The sequence below is a fragment of the Clarias gariepinus genome, chromosome 2, assembly GCF_024256425.1.
Source record: "Clarias gariepinus isolate MV-2021 ecotype Netherlands chromosome 2, CGAR_prim_01v2, whole genome shotgun sequence".
Lineage (NCBI taxonomy): Eukaryota > Metazoa > Chordata > Actinopteri > Siluriformes > Clariidae > Clarias > Clarias gariepinus.
In genome coordinates this window covers 31,242,558-31,268,960 of record NC_071101.1, presented here as the reverse complement: position 1 = coordinate 31,268,960, position 26,403 = coordinate 31,242,558, and the positions used below count along the sequence as shown (strand labels likewise).

The 26,403-nt window shown below is 38.8% G+C and overlaps 1 protein-coding gene across 1 annotated transcript in view; it reads right to left on the bottom strand.

Annotated features, from left to right (window-relative positions):
- syt7a (synaptotagmin VIIa) overlaps window positions 1-26,403 on the bottom strand; it is a 125,785-nt gene that overhangs the window by 17,958 nt on the left and 81,424 nt on the right. The window contains exons 5-7 of the mRNA XM_053513741.1: window positions 24,465-24,632; window positions 18,720-19,124; window positions 11,384-11,500 (exon numbers count right to left, since the gene is read on the bottom strand). Of these exons, the coding sequence (XP_053369716.1) occupies window positions 11,384-11,500; window positions 18,720-19,124; window positions 24,465-24,632 (690 nt within the window). The remainder of the gene's footprint in view (window positions 1-11,383; window positions 11,501-18,719; window positions 19,125-24,464; window positions 24,633-26,403) is intronic.

Here is a 26,403-nt window from a genome sequence, read left to right as displayed (position 1 = left end):
ACCTATACAGTATCAGTTACAACTATGCCGATTGGAAATAAAGCAGTTATGCCTATAAAAGAAACCTTGAGCTGAATTGTTGCACCAGAAAGAAGGAGTGAAACTAAATGCCCTATAAAATTGAACAACCTTTTACTTCATAGGCACCAGAACAAAAATGACCAATGAACCATAACAAACCATTTGAGATCCTTGTATGTGTCTGTGTGTGCAGGGGAGAGTAAGAGCATGCCTTTTGTTCCCACTGAGGATTATTTCAAAGTAGCTTTCACCAACATTTACTCTTTTTGAAGTGAGAATGTAATCCTAGAACGGTGTGATCAGTAAACTGTGTGACAGAGAAGTTACCGTCCTTATGCACACACGCTTTCGATATTTTTAAACGCATATATGTCTTGCATGATTATTTGCCATTTGTAATTTTCCACATTCTGTGGTTGTGTAAACTGGACTTCACTTGAATTTAACTCAGGGGCGTTTCTAGGATTTTCAGTTAAGGGGGGCTCAGCCCCCATAGATGTTTAACACATATTTGGCTTGTTCAGAATCAGTACTTAAATGAGTCTTCCTGATCACACATGCGCACATACACACTGTTTACTGTATAAACCTTTTTCTATGTTCAAGTACAACCAAAAAAATTTAACCAGAAAACAGCATATAACTTTAAACTTACATTGATTAGCGATATAAACAACACACCTATGAGGCTGGACAATGGAATAAACTGTGTGGGTGCCAATAATATCAAACATTTATCTGTTAATTCTTTGACAATACTGCTGCTTTTTGTTGGAAACTGGCAGACAAAAACAAATTAGAAAAATACTTTCTGATGCAACGACTACAATCAATGTTGAGACCACAGTGTTAATGTGCCTGAGAGGCTGCCCATGCTCTATTCTTACCTGCTGTTCATTTGAAGACCTACTCACATGTGAATTAAAAAACCTTCCATCTGAAGTTGAATATAAATATAAAAATCTTTAAAATCATGTAGTCTAGTTAATGTTTTAGCTTCATAAAGAAAGCAGTAGGTTCTACATTCAACCCCTTAAAATTTCATAGCTGCTAGGTTATTTATTCAAATTCATTAATACGTATAGACAAACTGTTTTAAAAAGGCATCTTTTTAATATCATTCTTTTTTTTGTTTCTATTCATTAAAAAAAGTAACTTTTTCTAAATCAAAGTGAAAAAAAAAACCTCCTCTAAGGCTTATAAATGTATTTTACGATTTGGGACATTATTTAATACAATACAATATTTATTACAAAAAGAACAGGATTTTTCTATCTCTGTAAATCACACTGCAGTTAAACCGAGTGGACTGAATGCTGTCTGTCATTATTTTTAATCATATATGTGCATAACTCTATGGTAGTTAATGCCATATGCACCGTGCAATGATTTATACAGACAGTTAGGTTTTCCAATTAAAACAGCAACAGCATGATTGTTTTATGAAGTAGACTATAGGTTCATAGGGTATGTATTAAGGGCTTCATTTTCACTAGAAGAAACAGCTGGTGTGATGAGGGTAAACACAGCGAAGCTTTAACTGATTAATCCCTCATGACATTTTGTAAACTGTATTTATGAAAAAGGACTGCACTGATGCAGATATAACAATTTATCGAAAAACATACACACCTTGCCTTAATCCTCCCTCTGTGATGGCGAATTGAAGACTCGCTGAAAGACGGGGAGGGGCAAAAGGAGCCAAAGTCTCCCGACACTTTCATATGAAATTTAAAGAGGGCGATGGGCGATCAGCAGTGTGTGTGTGAAGTTTATGGAGAATTTTTAGGGGGGCTGAGTACAAATGTTAGGGGGCCTAAAGCCCCCCCAAAAATGGCCTAGCAACGCCTATGATTTAACTGAAATTGTATTTTTAAAATGTTTTGAAAAGTTGAGGTGTATTTTTTTTCTTTTGCTAATAAAAAAGGTAAACTAGGCTGCAAGTCTTAGAGAGTATGCCTTTTGCAGCTTGTCAAATATTGATTTGATATGTTGACCCATTCTTCTTTTCCTATTCATTATTCCCAACCTTTTTTTATTGCCTGATGATAAAAACAAAAATCATTACAACATGATGCTACCACCACCATGCTTCACTGCAGAGATGGTGTTCCAAACATACTTTAGTGCTTTAGGGAAAAATGACAAAGTAAAACATTTGTCTTTTTTCACCAGGGAATCTTCTTTTTCCATGATTGATGAAGCTCTTGGTTGCTTCCCTTAATATGGCTTCCTTACCCTAGACAGCTAAACCACATCATTTCATTTTGTAAATGGAATCTTTAATCTATTTACTTCTTTAATTTTTAGGGTGTATATTTAAAACCAAATGTGGTTTTTTTAGCCTTTTTCTATTGGATACACTTAGTTCACTTATAAAACACAATCCCCCATTTTGTAAATTCCCCCCCAAAAAAGGACTAAAGGGGAGAAAATGCAGTAGTTCAAGAGATAAAGATCTTTGGTAGATATTAGAAGGTTGGGATTTCAAATCCCAGGACTGCTGGAGAGCCAGCTGAGCTGCTGAACAAGGCCATTAACCTTCAACTTCTCATCTATATGCTTGTATTGTTAGCTTTCTCAAAGTCAATTTGGATAAAAGCACTGCCTAATGAGTCAAGGTAAACGATTATACAAACAAATAAATTATAAAGTGTCACACTTAATGGAGCACTCTGGGGACAATTAAACATGCCTCCTAAAACCCTATACGATCCTAAAATAGGCCCAACTGAAAAGTGTCCAGTTTTTATTGACTCCACACCCCCTCTTATAAGATATCTTGAAGCTGGGGGCTAAGTTCTGAAAGAGTTGAAAAAAAGATTAAGATATTATTAAAAACCTAATTTTTAATATATAAGCTACAGTTTTTTTTTATAATAAATGTAATCAAATCAGCAAACAGAGAGCATTGATATTTTTATTAAAATCATTTTTTGTTTGTTCCATTTACTGTACCCGGCAACCATATGTTGCCAGATATACCCAGAAAGCACAAAAGATGATTTTTCAATTGAGGCATGAATAGTTCAAATTCAATTATACAACAGTTAGTTTCAAGCATTTTGATTGATTAAAGAGGTACTTTATTAGTGCTTATATAGAGAATAACAGCACTGGGATGTTAAACTATATGTATCACTCTGCCCTTTCACATGTGATTTAATAACTGTTAATCCTTGAACAACGGCCTCACTTGGTTTGTGAAAAAAAAAAATTGTACACCCTACATAGCACACCATCTAACCAGTTTGCACAGGATTCAACCCCAGATTATATGGGATTTAAATTCAAATTATATAGTGGTTAGTTATCTTAGGCTATTCTAAAGTGCTGTAAAAGATAAACTTTTACAGATTTTAAATATACCCCCCCATGGTTTATTATCCTCACCTTTTGGCTACATAGTACCAAGTAATTTAAAACTACTTTCACGTCTGTCCGTCTGTAGTTGTTGGTCGTCAGCTCAAATGCTAGTTCTGCCATGTGTGGTTAGTTCGTTCGAGAGGATTTGTGTTGGCGGACCAAAAAATCGGGTTAAATAAAGAAACTGTCATAATCTATAGTAGCTAAAAAAAATATATATATATAAGTATTATGTTAAAGTATATGTCAGACTTTCGATTAAGAAAGAAGCTAAAGTAAAGATTTATGGACCCTCACATGTCACAACAAAGCTACATATTGTGAGAGTACAAAACATTATAAGCAGTACTGTATATAAATATCTCCCTCCCCAAATACACACTTCCGTTTCCACCCATGCACACTTAAAGTACATTAGCAGAACATAAGTACATTAGTACATTTTCAAGGAAAATCTATTTAAAATGAAAATGCTTTTTTTGAATTTGAGTTTGACATTTTGATGCAGCCTTGATTACTTCAACCATATTATCATGATATAAGACTGAATTGATTAAAGAGAGAGGGAGAGTGAGAAAGAGAGAGAAGGAGAGGTAAGGCAAATTAAATAATCAAGCAATCAAATTTAGCTGAATATGTTGATAGCTTACAATTGCAAACAATTTGCACAGCCATTTTCCCAAACGTCCAATTACCCCATCTAGATATAGCTGCAATAAATGCTGGACTATTGTTTCATTGTGGGTTTTGTTCACCCCTTTATGTGCACTTGTACACAGTTTCAGTCTTGTCTCAAATAATTTAGCCTAATTTACACATGACAGAAATGGACTCTTCTATTTGATCCATGTTTTTCTTGTTGTTGTTTTTTTACTTGCTGCACCATCTCTTTACTGCTCCCCTATTGCTCATTACTTGCTCTTGTTTGTCATGAACTGCTTCATTCATTATGTATAATTAGGTAGGGTATATATATATATATATATATATATATATTTTTTTAGTTCTTTGGTTTAAGGGCACTTTCACACTTGTCTCCTAAAACATTCTGTCCAATTTGTCATTAAACACCTGAACTTTAATCACTGTCCAGATGAACGATGAGCTTCAATGGAGAGAACCCAGTGTTTAACTGTCTACACAAGAAGAAGGCTTTTGAATAAACACTATTTTAGACCTTGCTGTTTGCTTGACCCTGTCCAAATCGATGACAAACACTAATTAGTTCATTTGATAATTATAATAAAACATTCAGAAAAATCCTACAAAATCCTAATCAATTCAATACCTACATGAACAGACTGACAAATAAATATACAGACAACCAAGAAATATAGCCCCAGTATTTTTTTAACGCATCAAATAGTCCGTTTATTTTATCTCCAATAAGTATGCACCTGCATGGATGGAATTGGAAGTATGACCCCTTAGAGAGAATCAATAAAGTGTGTCAATAAAATCCTACTTCACCAAATCCCTAACCAATCACAGAGAACTCCCATGCGCAAACAATGTGGTGCCCTTAAATAAACAGAGTATGTACAATATAGACTCAAAGCAAATGTAATATATCCTTATCCAAACTATCCAGTCAGGGTTTCAAAGTTCTCAGATTCTTAGTCTGGACTATATATATGGATCCCTAGAAAGAGACTTTACATCAAATCAGTAAAAACCACTGACTGGTTTGCCAAATGTTGAGTCAGTGTCAACAGCCTCATATATATAAAAAAGTACCCAAAATACCATACTCCTACATGCACCAGCAGACAGAAGTGGATAGCGTCGACAACAAAGCTATAGCCTGTGTATTTTAGTTGAGCAGCCCAGTGCTCTTCTAGTTCACTGCCTAGGACACTAAAGGAGAAATGACTCAATCTGACGCTGAAGCCTGAGAATATTCACTAAATATGTTTTCATTATGCATGTTTAGGTGATAGAAACAAATGGTGTAATCTGAGTTTCACAGTGTATATCGTAATCACACTAACACGGGAGTATGAACTCGTGATCTTGATCAACTTTTGATCTCAACTTGAAACTTTGCTTTAAAGTGATGGTAAAAGTTTTATGTGGCACCGTGGTGCTGGAGGAACATTGTTCCATTCCACTCTGTACTGCATTTATGGTATATAATTAAAATAAATACAAATCACATTGCATTTGACTTGAACCTACAAATCCCTTTTAGCTAACTGAACTGAAATTGGTTAACTGGACATAATGTTAAGTTAGCTGAAAAATGCTTTACACAGATTTTTTTCTTTTCCCCTAAAAATACATGCATGAAATATTTAATGATAAGGAACAAATAATAAGGGATTTAGCTGTGTTTCTTAAAGTAAACTGTGATTTATTTTGCTCATCTATGGATTAGTATGAGGCGCCGTATAGGGCTTAAATCAAACTTCACTCATGCACACACATATGAAACACTTGCATACACACATATTTAACACTCACACATACAAATATACTACTAACTGCTAAAACAACTACATATGAAATGCGCACACACACATACATACTTTCATATATCACACATACATACTTTCATACATAGGTGTTTCATATATGTGTATGCAAGTGTTTCATATGTGTGTGCATGAGTGAAGTTTGATTTAAGCCCTATACGGCGTCTCATATTAGTGATTGATCTACAATCAAACACTATACTGCAAAGTATTCCCTCACTTGCCATTACATGCATATGAACATGAGAAACATTCAATTCTTAATTCCATTGCACAAAGCAAGATCCATAAAGCAAGGGTGTGGAAGAACTTGACTGGCCTGACCGTCAAAAATTCCCATAAATACACTCCTAAACCTTGTGGATAGCCTTTCCAAAAGGGTTAAAGCTGTTATAGCAGCAAAGGGTGGGCCAACATCATAATAAACCCTATGGATTAAGAATTGGATGTTACTCAAGTTCATGTGAAGGCAGGCGAGTGAATACTTTCGGCAATATAGTGTGTTATAGGCTATATATACTTTGATATATACCAATCATATATATTACAGTATCTCAGGAGACTTGGCACAAGCCAAGGTACACCCTGGAGTGGGCGCCAATCCATCACAGGTCACACACAAATGAACACACAGTTTGGGATCACCAATTAGCCTAATCTGCAAACCACTAACCCACTGTGTTGTCTTTATGATGAGACACAAATGCAAAACCATACATGTTATATTTCATGGATTATTCTGTCCTCTGGTTTACCCTTGAGGTTTTGTTCTGCACTGCTCTGTGCTACATATAATTCTGAGCAAAATCAATAAATGTAATCATGTAATGCATAACTTAATCCTACTCAGGCTACTGGGAATGCTGATCCCCTTAGTCTTACATGAGTGCTGACTGAAAAAGCCATGCTGCGTGTTCTCTACTAGAGCCATTCAAACGAAATGCCACCATCGCAGCGGGAGCTTCGGTGCAGATCCCCTATAGTCCTGCCCAATCAAACAGTAAAACGGCTAAAGCTTTCTGTATATGTGAGAATTTCTGTTTGTGCAAGTGGTATTGTCAAACGAGGATTAATAACCTTCGCTGTTAAGATATGAACAATACGAAGATTAGTATCTCTCTCTTTCTCTCTATCCCCCGTCTCTATGGTTATTTGTCTAATTAGACAAGTCTCTTTAATAAGACTTCACCTAAGCCTGTGGGGCGAAATTGTTACAGTACAAGCCGCAGAACACAACTTTGGATACACTCATCATCATTATCAAATTATTAGATATGGAATGCTTTTAAATCTATGTGCAAACATGTTTGTGCGTTTAGCCTTATGTCCTCACAATAGAGTGTTTTAAGAATTTGCATCACAGTCCATCCACAATTTGTTTAATGCTATGATTAGGATAAATTGTAGCTTTAATTGCTGCAATAATTAATATGTCATTGAAAAGGCTTTAGAAGGGCTTTGTTCTCGTGTGTGTGTGTGTGTGTGTGTGTGTGTCCACATTCAATGCATCATATTCTCTGATTTTGTCTGTTAGATGATAAAATTGTTTCACATTATACACCCTATTTTACACCATATTAGCATAACTGTTATATTATTCTAAGGCCGAACAGCCACTAGATTATTCAAGCCGCTCTGGGTCATTATTACCAGAATAGCAGCAGCGACCAGCCAGCAGTTTATGTCAACCATTAAAGAAAATGTCTATTCTTTCTTTTTAACTTCTCCTTGAATTAGCTAGTTAGCATATATATCTTATAAAAACGTCTAACATAAAAATCGAATGTCTGTATACTGTACAGTAAGTGACTGCATATTTGCCCTTCTCTGGTACATTTGGTCCAGAAGGTACAGTATACATGAAAAACAATCAAACAATCAAAGTTATAAGTTAGAAAAAGACTCTAAAAGTGTTGTGTGTATTTAACATTAATGGTGTCCCTTTTTTCATCTTAAGTGCATAAGGTTACAGGAGGAATATTAATTCTGTAATTCACACATGAGTTAAGGTGGCCTAAGGCTCTTCTGCGCGACCTGTGGATTTTTCTTAATGCATACTCACTAACGCCAGTCCGCTTATGCACTCACATTCAGCAAATCGACCAAACCCTCTAAATCATCAAACTAAAGCACTGCCAGCTGTTAATAATAAGCACTTCAAATAAAACAACTAAATCATGCTGTAAACACTGCTAACAAAGAGGGCTGTTAATCAGTTTTATACTAATAAGAAAGATCTTCTCAGTGTCTAGAACGTGTGTGTGTTTTTGTGTGTTGTCTAGGCTACAGAAAAATGCCTTATTTATAGATGAATGCTTATGTAAGTGGCTGGCATGCAGCTGAATAATAAGACCTCATGCTGAGTCCTCATTTTAAATGCACACATACATGCCTGCACACCTTGCTCCAAGACATGCACAAACCCACCCACCCACACACACACACACACACACACACACACATACAAACTAGATCAGGGGAAGCAAGGGTAAAAAAAAATAATAATAAGCAAAAGATTTAATGAGGGAGCATACAAGTGAAACAAAATCCAACATTAACATTAAAATTTAAAAAATGCATGATATCTCGGAGTCATACCAGGAGAGTAAAGAAAAGCAAATTAGTCAAAAACAAAAAACACGACTTGCATGGGGTGAGTGTTAAAAGAGCATGACACGACTTTCATGACACGAGTGCTGGAGTGAAGAAAAACAAACCCGAATCCCTCAGTGGCTGAGCTGTGGTCCACACAGCAACCAGTGGCGTGTGTAAAGCCCTATGCGCCTCAGGTGAAAATTTCATTAGAATGATTAATGAGAAAGCTAGCTATTTGCGTTGTTCACCGTCCTTAGAAATTAGGCCATCACCAAGATACTAGGCTTGTTCACGTGCACTTGTTTGTTCACTTAAATTAGTTTCCTTCGAACAGGTCATCCATGCAAAAAAAAAAAAGTTTGAAAAAGAAAGAGTGATGAAGGAACTGAACATTTGAAAGAGCTTGGTGTCAGTAAATAGTGTTACCCATCATTCCTCTGAATTAAAGGTGCTACATGTTGTTTCCCTGTTTGCACCCTGGTGCTATTTTCATAGTGAGAAATGAAAGCAGTTTTAGTAATGTTGTTAGAGCAGTGGGATATTAAAGGAAAAATCTATTCTAAACTACATGCACATTGGTGCATTCTAACAGCAAAGCTGCAGGAACCCTCTTGAACTGGCTGGGATTATTATTATTTTTCTGCCTTATGATTATATGGGCAGAAAAGACCGAGCGAAATTGCCACAAAGGTGCCCTATTTCACCAACAACTCAGCCAAATGGTGGAAAATAACCTAGATTTGCCTGATGGTGGCGCTAGTGCGCTGATTTTACTTTTAGGCCCATGCCTTATAAGCCTATTGACTAAGGAATTTGATTTTCCTCCATTTTAAATATTCCTCAAAACCTACTTTTTTGAACTCCTCCTAGACACTTTCTCCATTTCACGTGAAATTTGGTGTGAATATTCTTCAGACATTCTTCAGACATCAGACATGGTCTGTGTTTATTAAATGAGCTGTATGCTCTGAATGCATGGTCCAATATAAAACAAGCTTTGTACAAATAAGACATTATGAAGACACATCTTGAGTTCATTTCGTTCAGGATCTAGTAGGGGCAAATGTTCAAAGGTCCACATGGGTTTGGGCAAAGAAATTTAGGTGTGGAAAAGATAAAAGCTGTAAAATATGCTGGATGTTCCCCACAGGCTGCATAAAAGCCTTTGACTTGTGGCTCCATGTGGTCTGCTTGAGATGCATGTGGTGACTGAGGATGGTTCCACTTGATGACCATAAAGATGGTCTTGGACACGGCTGACGCAGGCAGTTTTTCTGTTATGGCTTGTGACTGCAATCACTCAATAGATTAGGAATGATATTCCGAAGAACATTTTTCCCCCCTGAGTCTCCATAAGTACAAATGGACTCTATTATCTTATGTAAACACCATCTATTAACTTAAACACCTTTCCTGTTATATTGAACTTTCAACCTTATAGCACACAGAGGTACCAGGGACTAAATCATCATGGTCGCATTTCTGCTATAACGCAAATGAGTCTGGTTCCTCTCAAGGTTTCTTCCTCTTGTCATATCAGGTTGTTTCTTCTTGCCAATCTCGCCCTCGGCTTGCTCACAAACACAGTTTTAGTTTATGCCCAATCATTTTCTAATTAATTTCCATAAATTGTCAACTCTGTAACACTGCTTTGCAACAATGACCATTGTGAAAAGTGCTATACAAATAAAATTTAATTGAATTGTAGATCAATAACTAGCTGAGTTCTTGTTTACTCTAAATCTGCCCTTGATCTATCCTTAATATGAATGTAAAATCACTGAAAAAACTTTCCTTTGTTAAAACAGTGGAGGATGACCTTCCTACAAGTTGGCGATCAATTATTATTATTTATTTTATTATTTATTTTATTAATTATTTTTTTTACAACTAAACAGTAATATAACTGTATAAGAAATGTCATCCTGCAATGTCACAGTGGCAAACTACTCTAATTTCTTGTAGAAATACCATATAGAAATGCACCATGCACCCTGTGATACACATATCATCTTTTAACGCTCCTGTATATTCTACAGTTAGTACAGGTAAAACTATTATAGTAGCTAAAACATAAAGCCATAAAGGTTCAACTAAACATGTTGCAATTTAATTAAACACACACACACACACTCAGCACATTGCTACTAGTTTCATCAAGCAGGTATAGTGAATGAAGTTCAGTTTTATTCTAATCTACAGTAAGTGTCAACAAGAAGCCAGAAACACATCTGTCCTAACGTGTGCCAAACAGCTAATTACTGAAAAAGAAAATCATTTTTATTATTATAAAAAGTCCCTGTACTAAAAAACTCTAACTACTGTAGATTAAGAGAGTTTGCTTTATTTGAACATTTCTCAAACATACATGTACCTCTTCATACTTATTTTTATGTCATATTTTTTCAGGTTGTAGTGGCCAAAACCCCAAGAGTACAGTCCATCTTAATTTCTGTGATCTTGTACCTTGTTTCTGCCTGCATTTTACATTTTACCCTGCTCTTATTTTTCTTTCTAATGCACAATGATTCCAGTTTCCAAATAATTGTACATGTGGCACCTTTAATGATGCAGGAAACCACTGGTTTCATGCAATACAGTGTGGGTTGGTTAAGTGCATGTAAAAGCCTCTCTGTTGCCAGAACGAACTTTCACACTGTTTAAAATGTTCCTAATATGCTCTGTATAAAACAAACTGCAGGTACTGCCTTTTATTAAATTTGCTATTTGCTCTTGCGCCCACGCACAGTCCACCATCCAAAGCACATACTGTATACTGACACATTCTTACTATTGCATTCCAACAAATCATGTCATGCATGCATGCATTTGTGCATACTTACATGCATGTGCTCACACACACACACACACACACACACACACACACACACACACACACACACACACACACACACACAAACCAGTACCTCTTGTCAGCAGGGGTTTCTTGACTGGGTGGTACCTCCTGTAGGTCAGGTAGATTGGCAAAATCATCCTGCTCAGCCACTCCAATTGCCAGAGACAGAACCACCATCTTCCCTTCCCTTCACCACAGGCACAATGTGAGAGGATAGGGAAGATAGAGATTTTTTGTTTTTTGGAGAGAAACAGGAAATATAAAGGGTAAGAATAGACAATATAAAAACAAGCCAGCAAAACAGCACAGCCCGGATTCCCATAGACCTACAGTTCATCAAACTCCAAAAGTAACAGCACAGAGTATCTGCTTTTGGAATATGAGACACAACACCACAACAGTGCCCATACATTTAAAGGTTGCAGTGTAAAGATATCAAGCTCTGACTGGATATTACATCCCATCCTTCAATGAATCTTGATGTAGTGTTTGGTGCAATCAAGCAGATGTGCATTTCAGTGAGTTCCTTTTCAGAGAGCCCCAGTACACATGCACGCAAACACATCCTCTCAGACTATTAGGAATCACCTATCCCCTGTTTTATCATCTCGTCCATCCCTACCTCCTGCTCTCTATCTCTCCCAACCACCCCCTCTCCACCTCCCTCCCTGCAGAGTGCAGATTTAATTGTCCCTCATTAGAAAGATCTGGACTAATTGTTTCTATTTGAGAGTCAGACAAGACCAAGGTGCCTAGGGTGTACCACTGCTTTCTGGGCCATCGTGTTTTCTATCCTCGTTTTCCCTGCCTTCTTTCCTTTTTTTTTTTCTTTCTTTCAATCCTTAATTTCATTTCACTTTCCCCTAACCCTCTCACTCTTCTAAGCTTGCTCTCGTTAAAATCCCCAAATCCAGTCTCACTGCCTTTCCCGTCTCTTCTATTATCTGTGTCTCTGACTCACTGACTCTCTACATTCTGATCATAAACCCACTCACCTTCCAAACATTTAAGCCCACCACATGACATTTATCCCTTGCGTCTTTCTTTCTCCTCCCCACTCTAAATTGCTTTCTGTCTTTCTGAAAAACCATCTGTCTAGTTTGGTGTCTTGCTCGTGCTCTCCTGGGTATTCCTCCATTCTGACACTCACTGCCTATTTTTACCTTCCATATCATAATGCCCTTAAAAAAAGTGACGGGTTCGGTAGAAAGCGTCAGGAGCAAGTCACACAATCGCACAAAAACACCCCCTACGCAGACACACACTCACACACGCACACACCAAGTGTAGACAAAACAGCGCTGGGAGTTTTTAGTCTTAGTACAGATAGACAGACTGTTCTAATAGGCTGTTAACAATGCCAACACTTCACACTGATTACAGAGCAAGAACCCTCAATAATCCTTGTTTGTCTCGTTCTCTTTCTGTCTCTGTCTCTCTCTGTGTCAGTTTCCAAAACAGGTTGTGAATGCGAATCTCCTCCTTGTTTGGACAGCTACGCTTGACTGTGGAGAGGAAAGAATTGTAAAATAAATGAGCTGCTCTCTTTCCAACAGGCTGCATTTGAAATGCCACCTACGCAGAATGCACATGATCAATCTTCTGTCTAGGGACAATTGTTTTCAAATATGTCTTGTCAGTCCTGGTCTATTAATAGACCAATTTTCAATAATAGCTGTCACATTAATTATTTTATATTTAGTTCCTTACATTCACCATTATCTTAATTGTGGCACTAATGGTGAAAATGATATAGTTTTAAGCAGTTTTTAAGTGCGTATAGTTTTTAATCAGATTTCAATATTTCTCTCTCGCTCGCTCTCTCTCTCTCTCTTTTTCTTTCTCTCTCTGGCTGCAGTTACTATCTATTGTGAGTGTAATGAGGCTGCAGACAGAAAATCAATGTGTTGGGCTTAACATGAGTCTGCAGCCAGCAGCTTAACCTGCTCACCTGTCACAGGCAATATTATACACTCATAACCAAAACACACACACACACACACACACACACACACGGGACTGGAGCAGTTAAATTTTTATACATTCTATGTTTCACACTTATCTTAAAATGTATTCAAACCTTTTTTTCCCCCTCATTATTCTTCACCCAATACTCCAGAAATGACAAAGTGAAAAGTTGGTGTTTCTGTTGTTGTTTTTTTTTAATTAATTTATATAAAAAAAAAAAAAAAGACTGAAATATCTAATTTATATACAGTAAGTACCAAATCACTTAGTACTTGGTCAAAGCCCTACTTGTACGGGATTAGTATTACCTGGGGACCTCATGTAATGATAAGCCAAGCCTGCAATTTAACTAGAATTTATTGACTTATCTCCCGGATATGATGTCAAGGCTTCGCGTAACATCTGCTTTCGCTCGTCTGATGGTTTTCAGCTTTCGCTTTCTGCACATTTTATTGCCGTATTGTGTATAATGATGAACAAGCACTTTAAAACCAATACTTTTAAAGCACTCAAACACACCTTTCGTGGGGTTATGATATATACGACCCCACCAAATCCCGGCCAAATTACAGACATGCAGATTCGCACAGGAATAATATTATTACAGGACCTCGGTGTTTACCGAAATATGGTAGGTCATTTGCGGGGGAATTTTTACAAACGTGGCTAATTCGCACAGAATTAGGATCGCAGATCAATCTCTGCAATCATTACAAATAAATAAGTAATACTACTCTCGTGTAAATAGGGCTTTAGGCAGCAACAAGAGCCACAAGTCTACTTGTGAATGATGCTACAAGCTTGGCACGCTTTTCTTTTGGAAGTTTCTTTCATTCATCTTGGCAAAATTATTCAAGCTCATCCAGGTTAAATGTCATCCAGGTTAATCTGTCAGTGCACAGCCATTTCCAGGTCTCTTTAGAGATGCTCTAATGGGTACAGTTCTGAAAGGCTGGCTGGTCCACTCCAGGACTTCACAGAGTTGTTTGTTATTCTTTGGGTTATGGCCTTGTTGAACTGTAAACCACCATCCCAGCCTGAGATCCTCGGCACTCTGGAGAAGGTTTTAACTCAGGAAAGTTAAACTTTATTTTATCTGCATAAATTTACCCTCTATACTGACTAATCTCCCAGTCCCAGTCCCAGAAAAACATCCCCACAGCATGATGCTGCCACCACCTTCTTTGACTGCAGTTTTAATAAGATGATGTACAGTGGCCAATTTCCTGATTTTCAAGAAACAAGGATTTCCTGATATACTCCCAGCCAGCTGTCATGTGCCTTTTCTCCTGAGGAATGACATATGTCTGTCCACTGGACCATATAAGCCTGATTGGTGGAGTGCTGCAGTGACGGCTGTCCTTCTGTAAGTCTCTCCCACCTTCACAAATGAACTCAGTATCTTCTTTATAGTGACCATTAAGTTCTTGGTTACCTCTCCGACCAAGGCCTTTCAACCCCAATTACTTAGTTTGGTCAAACCACCAGGAAAGACTGTTGGTTGTTGCAAATCTCTTCTATTTAAGGCTATCGTGCTCTTGGGTGCTTTCAGTGCTCCATAAAGATCCCTTCCCAAATCTGTGTCTTGTCACAATCCTGTCTCACATGTCTACAGATAATTCTCTCGACCTCATGTGTTTGTTTTCACTCTGACATGCACAATGTACTGTGAGACAGATGCTTTCCAAATTACATCCAATAAAGTCAAGATCAATTGCAAGTGTCACAACAAAGTTTCTAAATACTTATATAAATAGGATATTTCAGTCTTTATGGTGACTGAAGAATGGATAATTATGGAGAATGGTCATTGTGTTCAAAATGATGATGAAAATACGATCTTAAATGTTAAGACGAGTGTTATAAAATAAAACATTCAAGGGGGAAAAATTACCCTTCCAAAAAACTATAAAATATATAATTTTTCATTATAGTAATCACAATTTTTAGATACTCAGATTTACTTGTATTATGTGCAATTTTTAAATAAGGAAATGCATGACAAACTGGTTAGAGGAAATAGATTATGCAGTTTTATAATATCTTAAACATTAAAATTTAATAAATGTTAAATTAAAACCTCTCGAATGGGACTGGCACTGCATGCTGTGGCTGGGTAGCATGGGGTCCGAAAATTAAGAGCCTAGAGCCTCAGCTACCCAAACCACCACTCCAATATCTAATGTATTCTTGTAAAAGTACATGCATGTATGTATGCATATATGTATTTAATGTATTCTTGTAAAAATAGCTAGCTTGAGCACACAACTTTGGTTTTATCCAAACTTCCATCTAGAAGCTTTTTATAATGAAATTTGCAGTTCAGCACACCTGGTGGTGTTCCCGCAGTCATCCTGTTATTTGTGTTAAACGTGCCATTATCACACACAGCCAGGTAACTGCGCTGCGATTCTGGGAAGCCATTAGAGTCAAACTTGGGCGTATGATTAATTTCCGTTAAAAAATATTAAGCAGTTAAAATTTCCATATTCATTACATGCATTAATGCGTTAACATTGGCAGTTCTAACATACCATATTCTGTATATATACAGTATATACAGAATATGGTATGGTATATACAGAGAATGCCTCTGGAAGCATGCAAAGTCATTTTCACACATGAATTGGTCACCACATTGCCAGCTGTAATCAAAGCTTCTTGTTGTAAAACTAAATCATAGAGTGAGCAACGTTTTTTTTGGACAAGGCAGCACATGCCACATTAGCATGGTAAGCAGAGAACTAGAAAAACATCTTTAAAAAAAGATCATTTGGAAATTATTTAATTTAAAATAATAAAGCTGAAAATTGTAATAATTTATAATTAATATCTTAATGTTAAATATCTTACATGACTGATTTTAAAATACAATTAGGCAAGTTTGTCCTTAACTTAAGTTTCCCAAATAATTTACAATAGCTACAAACCAGGAGGTCACTGAGGGGGAACGCTAATAAATGATTCGTCTGAATTCTCCTGTTGCTATCTTTCCAAACTTATGCTCATGCTAGGTCACAGGGGAGCTGAGCCCAATCAGTGGAAAGCGTTGACTTCTCTGCATATGTATAAGCACAAAGGCAATCAATTAATGTAGCTTTGATAGACAAGGCCATCCTTTCCACGCAGAGAGCACAGCTAAATTGGATCTCTTGAACGCTCGGTCATGCATGTCTGCAGCGTTGTTGAGGTTCGAATTCGCTAAGATTTCCTAACAATAGGTAGCAAGATTTTGTGTTGTGCCAACAAGGCAGCAGCTGAACACCACAGACTTCAGAGAAATCTACAGTAAGACACTCTCATTTCTAATCGCTAAATACATCATGAGTGCTTATGAAAACCCTGACACATCCATCAAAGAAGTGCAATGTGTGGCCCAAGAGGCCATGGCAAGTTATTGCCCCACATTTCAGGCCAATGCAGCAGAACATATCTTGCACTGGACTTGGTTCTGCTCTCCTGTCATTAATAGTTAGTGATGAAAGCCATGCAGTTCACATCAGAATTATTGCCTTACTGCATTTACACTCTACTCAGGTAATAACCCCGATTTGCCTAGCAGCGTGTGAAGGCACTCGCTCATTTATCTTATCCCTGTGCTATTTAAATATTCAGTGCAAATTACAGGCCTACTCTGGCATACTGCCCTCATTCCAAAGCAAATATCCATAATAATTCAATTAACTACATGTCACAACAAGACCATATGTTTGGGGGAACGGAATCGAAAAAAAAAGAGAACTGCAAATGTGTCTGTTTGGAGTTAAATGAATTGAGATAGCGGTCGAGTGTCATGGATTACATCACTGTCATGCATTACGTCTTAACTATTTGGATTTATGGATCTGATCAGATCTGCTGCGTTTGTATGGTTTCATAACTTTAATTCTGGCAAAGGAAAAAACAAGGAATCAATCAGGACAATACAGTACATTTCATTGTTAAACACTGTGATATATACAGTAGCAGCACTGAACACAATAGCAATTAAAGGATCAACAATTATTATCAACACTACATTCTATTTACCCTGAAATTAACTATGGAAGTTTTTTTGAAAGACAGGGAAACAGCAAAAAAAAAAAGTCCAGAATACTAATATTGATCCCTTGTTGATGATTAAAAGCTTACAGGATTGATCTTAACAGTGTGTGCTTGTGTTTTCATGGGCCAGGGATCTATATCTTAATACATCATGCATCTTCTCAGAGCTAAATTATGGTTTGTTTTTTCCTGGACCTTCTAAAAGCAAAGGCCATAATAAATTAAAAGAAATTAAAAATTAAAAGGACAATAACACTGAGCAAAATAAGCATTAATGAAATGAACTCATTCCACTAAAATGAATAAACTGAATTTAATATAACTATGCTTACCCCCAATGTCCCACAAATGGGCAAAGTCCCTTAACACTGTTGTGTGGATACTATGTTAGAACCGATTCACAGACAGTATAAACCGACAGAGACTAGGAGAACCAGAGCAATATTCCAGCATTATGAGAAACCGTATACAAGTTAAGTCTCAGGATTAAAGATTAATGATGACCAGACGGGCAGTGGTTATGAAGGATGGGAGCAATATTCACCAGGTTAAAATACATGCTTTTTATGCAGATCCCAAGAGTCAGAAAGATGGAGAGAAAGACATAGTCCCAGCCTAGGAGGTGAGAACAGGAAGAAGATTTACACAGTGAATGTCATAAAATGTCTTATTCTAGGAGTGGAAATCAGGTTTTGCATTCCATAATTTCAGGAATGGGCTTTCCAAATGTGCTTGGAGTAAGATAATTTTAGAAATCGATTTTTATTCTGAGCTACTTGAGATGTTTAGACCTAGAACTTGAGCTTTCTCCATCTCCATGCTGTCTGCTAGTTTTTATAACTGGGAACTTTCCAGACTTTTCACTTCAGAGTATGAGAAGAGGCATGTTTAAGGTCAGGACACATCATTTCTCAAAGCAAATTAGTGCCAAATTGATGTAATAAATATGACAATGTGTGTCATTAATATGAATTTTAAAATTTAAAATTGCAAAATCATTAAAATTCTAATTCAACCTTAATTAGCCATTTAATTATCCCACTGTCATCCTGATGATTCCACACTCAAAGGAACTTCAAAGGCTGCTTAAAACATGCTTGTTTGAATGCAGCCATGATGGGACATTACCACAGAGAGACAAAAAGTTCAACGCTCTTAAGAAACTTAAACTTTAGGAGTGGGTTTTATGAGTTAGAGGGCCATTAAATGGATTTTTCTAAAAAGTTCCCAATTCCTATTTAGCACTGTAACAGTCTAAAGCAGTTAAAGGCTGCTGAGTTGCCTAGATTAACTTTGCTCAACCTTAGGTAAAACCATTGAGACGGGTCATAAAGCTGGACCAAGACCATCGGAACAAACATAGTAACACAGTCATGCAGGGAGAAGTGACTCACAGGAAAGACTTGACATCCAGGCCACGATTCTTGATCTGGCTCATCATATAGTCCCAGCTGCCCGGGTTCCCCCTCAAGACCCGGCTCCCTGTGCCTCCTGACCTATAGCGTGAAGCTCCACCCCCTGCTGTGCTGCCTCTAGTAACTCGAGTCCCGGTTCCTCCGCGCTGTGGTGTAGACGTTGCTCCTCCCCCTCCACCTGGCCCTGCCCCTCCACCCCCTCCTCCAGGCTGAGGATGGAGCTGACCCAAACTCTGTGAAATGGCTGAACGGGCACCAAGGCCTGAGGCTGGAGGTTGGATAAGAGGCTGCTGGAGGCTTTGCTGCCTCAGCAGAGTCCTGGGACGGGGTGTGGCACCCGCCAAGGGGATGTGCTCCAGAGATGAAAGAGCGGGGTCTGTGAAACTGGGTGGGCAAAGCAGGAGGGAGGGGAGAGAGCGAGTAGAGGAAGGGCGAGAACGGCACAGTGATGGGCGGGGTAGAAGCAACAGAGAGGGAGGGACCAACATAAAGGGGCGGGTTGAAGAAGAGGAGGATGAAGAGCCATGTTTGGATTCAGTGGAGGAAGTGGAAGAACCGTGTGAAGTTTGAGATTGAGTGGAGGCGCATGGAGGGAGAGAAGAGGAGAGATTGAATAGGAAGTCGTTCGAATCCGGATGAAGCAGAGAAAGAGAGCCAGTGGAGGAGAAAGGAAAGAAGGCAGAGAGATTTGAGGAAGAGAAGTTGAGAGATGGATGGGGACAGAAAGGAACAGCAAGAGATGATAAAGAAGACAAAGACATAGAAAAGAACTCGTCAGGGTGAGGGGAGGTAGAGGGAGGGTGAGGAGATGCAGGGTGAGAGTGAGAGCGAGGTGAAGGAGGAGAGAGGAAGAGGAGAAGACAGAATGAAAGGACCATCAAGCCAAGGCAGTAGGCACAATAACATAGGTAGCAGAAGAGGTTACAGCCACCTTGGTCAGCATGAGCTGACAGGTGTCCGTAACTGTGCATGTGTGTGTGTCCGTTCCCGGGCCGAGTCGGAACACCCTGAGCAGATAGCGAGCGGTGCGAGTGGGAGTGCAAGTGCACATGGCCGTGTGTGTGTCCCTGCAAGGAGTGTACGACCTGCTTTCTGGGCGTCACCGTCCGCGGCTGAGCTGCACGTGGAGTATGTCTTGTCTGCCCTGAGCGCGCGTGTCGGGGCGTGTGTGGCACCAGGCGACCAGTGCTGGTTCTTCCAGGTGACTGCTTTTTGGCTTGATGAGGAACGCCCATCTTATCCTTTCTCTTTCCTTATTCCTCCAGTCTCTACATAGCAAATCCAAAGACAGTTCCTGCTTTCTTCTTTCTATGACTTTACCTCTCTTTCATCTGGCCCTCGTCTTATACACTACCTCAGTCCTCAAAAGTTCTACATCAACCAATCACCTTTCTTATCTTTCTTTGTGGAAACGTCACTCTTTCTTACTCACCTCCCCCTGTCACCAACTCATCTCATAGTAACCTTAATTTTTTTTTTTTTCTATTCTCCATCAGCAGCTGTTCAAAAACTGTGTCAAACTTGCTGGAGCACAGCACAAACTTCAATTAAGCATGAAACCCGCCAGCCTCTGCCACTGTTCACGACCAAACAGCCTGCTGCACACCAAACTGCTGGACGCCCGAGCATCCAGCTGCATCCAACTGAAAACAAACACTGAATGGTATTTTTGGTTGTTTTTGTTCTAAAAAGCCATTCCATACAGGAAGCTCCTGGGCTGTCAGAAATGACTTAAATGCTGACAAATAGTGGCACAATGCAGGCCAATACAAGGCCTTTCATGGGAGAAAGAGGAAAAGAGAGGAAAAGAGGTAAGAGAAAGAGACAGAGAGAGTGAGTGAGGGAGAAATGAGAAAAATGGGGTGTGAGACAAACACAAGAGACAGACACATATAGCTGCCTGAAAATAGAATCCAATTACAGAGTGAAGAGGGTGGAGAGCGAGTAAGAGAAAAGGAGAGAAAGAGAGAAAGAAAGAGAGAGAGAGAACAGGGGAGGGGAGGAGTGTGCCTCACACACAGTGAGATCAGAAAGTGAGATGGAGAGAAGGCATGAAGGAAGGAGTTAGGTGCCAGAAAGAGAGGAGGTGCGAGATGGGGGTGAGAAACAAACTTAAATTAAGCACCTGGTGTGTGACACCTACAGCTCAGACGTCATCCATTGCAAGTCTAAACATAACCAGTGCAGAAATACTCTCTCTCCCTGCCGTTCGACACAATTCCCAACAATTCAAACCACTGGCATTGTTCTACTGCTAAAGAAACCCGAACAACCATCTCATCCAGTTTTCCATCGCAGACGTTCAAATCTTAATTAATTTAACTATTACCTACCTCGCAGCAAATACTTCCGCACAGTCTATCTACTGCATACATAATGTATGTGTGATAAATAATCATTTTGAAACACTTCCTTGTGAAGAGCTTGTTTAACCTCTAAAGACAATTACTTATCCTGTTAAAAAAGACCAACAAGTAAAATGTTTTTATAAAATAAGACTAATAAGATATTAGTTTTCTCAGCCCATGATTGGACAGTCTGTGTCACATCTGAAACGCTGGCCTCCCAGGAACTCCTTTAATGACCCAAACGTGCAGAAACTGCTTGAAGTGCAGACAGGACTATATGGGGAATGTGGCAATAACTCCCGGTTGAGTTCCTGTAATACACAAGTGGGGTTGGAGAATGATTGTGTGTATAGTTCCCAACAAGTTTTCTGTGTATTTTCAAGGTCAAGTGTTCCACTCATGAAATGTTCATGGGTAGTGGGCTCTGAGCCACCTTGGTCAGGATCGTTATTCATCGTTATTATTACAGCCTTTTGCACCACTCAAATTTTTTACTGCAGCTGATTCTCATCACTGTACTATAAGTTTTTTTGTATATTTTAAATGTTTTTTGGCCTCACTAATGAGAAATTTTCATAGTTTCGTCAAGGTCATCATTTGACTTGAACTACCCTTGCATTTCTAAAAATCTGTACAAATTTTAATCTTCTTATCTTAAGCATTTATTTAAAAAAGAAGCAAAATTTATCTATTAATTATCAGAGTATTTCCAAATATTACTGATATTAGACAGTATAAAATGTCATTTACTATGTGTTAGTAAATAACGACCTGTACTGCTGTATAACTTGACATCTGTGTCTAATTATTGCATTGCTACAGGAGAAACTATTTAAATTAATGTCTTATCAGTCTTAACGGTTCACAATAAAACTTTATACTCTGTGCTATATCTAGTAACTAATTGTTATCCCTAATTATTAATATCTAAATCATTGTGTAGTGTCACAGGTGGCCTGGTCTACCCCAGGGAACATAGAGCACAAGATGAAGGACACCATGAACTCATGACGCATATTAGCAATCAATTTAAAAAACACCAATCTGCCTACTGTGCATGTCCTTGGACTCTGGGAGTAAACTGGAATATGAGAAGGAAACCCACCAAGCACAAGGAAAACATTCAAACTTCATGCACACAAACCAGAGGTCAGAATTTGAACCTCCAGCCCTGTAGGAGATAGATGACGATGCCAATCACAGCGCTAACCCCAAATGCTACCTAAAACCTAAAGGTCTAACAGATGCTTTTGTTATTACATCTTGCTCAATAATTTATAACAAGGATGTAATAGTGACTAAAACTAAAACTTTTTTACTCATTTCCAGATGTTTACTTATGCATCAATACATGTCAGAATATATAAATACTCATACACAGTAAATGACTCTTTTACAAGCATTAAATTAGGCCATTACTAAATAAGTTATAGAATAAATAAACATTTGTTTACTTAAATTAAGCTTAAAACATGCTCATACTAAGAGAAGTCACTTTTAACTTGGAAGAATTATGCAACATGAAATGCTTTTTACTGTCCTGCTCGAAATCTCTGCCAAATTTGTATAAAACTACATAAGAACTTTGAAAAACTCAAGTGGTGTCATACATATATTTGTAGTTGTAAATTTGCACCATTTTATCCTGATCAGAGTTGGGGTGGAGGTGGAGCCCATCCTGGAGAACATGGGTTGTGAGAAGGAAAACCACCCTGATTGGGAGACCAGTCCTTCACAGGAGACTCAGATGCTAATTCACACCTAGGAGCAATTTAGAGTTATCAATCTACCTACCAGCATTATGTTTTAGAGGAAAGCCATGTACATACTGTATATGAGAAGCGCATACCTTCAAGTGCAAAACTCCACACTGAGCTCAGGACAGAACCTACAGTACTGTGCAAAAGTCTAGAGCCATCCATCATTTCTTTATATACATTTTCAGAAAAAAAAGAAACGATAGTTTTACTGTGACAGGCTTTAAAGTGCCTACTGTAAATATACAACTTTGAAAATAGTTTGTTTAAGTAAAAACCTCATCAGCAACCTCATTTCCCCTATCGTCTGTTCCAACCATGAATGGAAAGGCATCACCAGCCTGGTCATCGGTAAGCATCTCCTCCTGTTTCTCACTGGTTCATGCCTTTACTTAAATTCTCTTTGTTATTTTTATATGCTTGAATGTTTCATAAGTCACTGTGTGGCTTAAAGAAAAAAAAACCTCTGTAACTTATCAAATATTGGACAGACTAGACTGAAAATGCCAAAATGTGCCAAAAAAGTCCTTCAGGAGGCCTGGAGAACTATTTCTCAAGACCATATTAAAAAAAATACAGGAAAGTCTCTTTGGAAGCAAAATTCGAAGGAATGAAGGGTGCCTCAAGACTTCTGCACAGTACTCCATATAGATTAGTACTCCATATAGATTAGTACTCCATATAGATTAGTACTCCATATAGATTTGTACTCCATATAGATTTATACTCCATATCGATTTTTATATTATATTTGTAGTATACACAGAAACCTGCTGATAATCACACATATCTCATGGATGCAGTGGATAGATATTTAAGGTAACATTCAATTATTAGAATATTAATAAAGCATCCCTAACTGGCTACGTACAATACATATAATGACAGATCACTGTAAGCTGAAGAGTCTTCCCACAAATGTTCAGCTCCTGAAAGCTGTTAAGGCTTCACGAGCACTAAGCACCCAGCCAATCAAGTCTTCCACTATGTAGGACTAATGGCATTCAGGTGAAAGAGCAGGAAGGCTAAATGGTGCTCCTCTAAAGCAAGGATAACATAATAAGTAGGCCATAATAAGAGCTGAGGTTGTCGGCGGGCTTACCGGATGGGATTAGAATAGTCGTAATCACACTGTTTTGTTACATTATAGCCTGATGTTGAGCTCCTTATATGTGTGTGTGTGTGTGTGGTGAAACAGTGAGTCAGCGTGGCGATGCGTCGTCTATTATTAGTGTGCGGCGCAGCCTGAATCGCTCATTTAACACGGACACACACACAGGCATGTTTCCCATAAAACGTTTCCAAATACACAATCAATTATTCTCTTTCCCTCTCTCACTTTATCTTTTGCTCTCTTGCACCCACACCCACACACACCCACACACACACACAGGACTATTCAACATTGTATGTCGCTCTGAGCCACCACCCCTGTATGCTTCATGCATCTCTGGTTCTTTTCTTTCTCTGTGATTAAATGAGAGCTCCATGAGAGTCTTTGTCCTCACTAGTTTTCATCCTTACCGTTAACCTCCCTCTGTTAAACTCTACTTTTTTCACTCCCATTGATTCTCTTGCTCCTCTTGCTCTTCCCCCAGTGAACTTTGTTTTCGACTCACTTGCTGCTCTTCAGCTCTTCGGACTGCGTGCGGCCCTGCGCCATCTGCCACCTGCTGGCTTTACTGGCTCCCATCATCATGCTCTTCACGCTGTCACTGCGTGAGGGACCCCCGCCATCCCCCCCACGGCCACCAAGGGACCCCTTCTGCCCCCCAGGGACTGCACCACTGGGGATGAGGTGTGGAGGTTGACGAGAGAGATCAAGAGAAAATACGGTAAAACAGAGAAAGTAAAAGGCGATATCGGGACAGGGTACAGTACATGAAAGTGCTCGAAAGTAGAAAAAAAATGAAAACTATCTAACTATCTCGTCAGTGGTTGAGAGCATATGTGTGTAAACACGTGGAAGGGTGCAGTAGGTGACACGGGTAGGTGTAGAGTGGGCGGGAGTTAGCTGGTCAAGTTTGAGTGAAAATATCTAGCACTGATTAGATCTCCAATCCATGCGGTGTGTGCTGAAAGCCTGGCAGCTCTCTGCTTAGAGCACCGTGGGAAGCATACGAGTCTGATCTAAATTACTTCTGGATTCATTTCTACCTGCTGTTCCTCTGTTCAGAGCACTCTTGCCTATGGGTACATCCTGATTGCTGTGGGTTCCTACCTCGCTGTAACCTCAGCGCAAGACTGTTCTAGTGGATTTCATCCAGTTAGGTACTACGACGTTAGCTCTCTGGAGATTTGAGAGCCCGGTGTTATTGTGAAGGTGTCAAAGTAATGAATATGAATATCAGCTCAGGCTGCTGTGCTAATGAAGCTTGGGCTGGTGAGAGAGAGGTTCTGCTAGCAGTCCATGCCATTAGTGAAATTGTCAGACCGCACCAACTGGTCACTGGGGGGCCTTACTGAGTCTGATGTCATCTGCCCTAAAAACGACGGCGTGTGAGCGAGACGCATGTGATGCTCTCACTAATGCACCTATGTGGTGTGTATTCAGCTTGGGTGAAATGGCATTCATGTAAACTAAGATGATGGAAATCCTGGCACTACAGCACCCCCTGGTGGACGTGCTTCTATTTAAACCCACCACATCAGCCTAGTGTGATTTTAAAAATTAATAAATAAATAAATAAATCAAAAAATAAGATCATTACACATAAAAAAAGTCAACATGTTTGCAATTTATTGTTTGTCATTAAAGTATTATTAGGCTCCGTCATACACTGAACAGAAACATTGCAACAACCCCTCCACAAACAGCAGCAACATTATAATGGAAATTATGAGTTTAGAAACAAGTACGATTGACAGCTGCAGAGATGAGCAGAATCAGATTAAAGCAATCACTTGTCCTCTCTAGAAAAAATAAAAAGAAACACCAATAACCAGAGTGAGCTTAGGCACATGATCTTTTGAGACATCTAATTGCAGTGACACTGCAGCCCACATGGTGCATCAGGTGCATCAAGTGCTGAAGCAACCATCATGTAATGTAAGAAGAATAAAGGTGGATATAAACCTGTTGGGAATAACATCACAAAAAGGGAATATGAGCAACCTATGTGACTGGCATATGCAGACACAATTTCTCATAAAGGAAGAGCTCACTGCTTTAAGCAGCAGCCGAATTGAATCTGAAGGGGAAATGCCTGGACAGCATCTTTTAAAGGTTTCGTATTCTGACTACTACAAGCGGCAAAAAGTGAGCCAGAAAAAATGAATTCGCTCTGGTTTTGCTCACATCCGCAGCTCTCATGCTCGAGTCCAGAATCTCCCCACACCGTTTTAATCCAACCAGCTCCACATTCTCCTGGGCCTTTAAAGAAACTGTACTGGAACAGTCCAATTAATAGAAGGGCATGTTAAACTGGAGAGACAGGAACTCCCACATCAGTCACATATGGCTTTTTTTCCATGCCTGACATCTCTCTTTCTCTCTTTATTTCTCTCTCTTTCTTTCCCTCTCTCTCTCTCTCTTTCTCTTGCTTCTTCCCCTAAAAA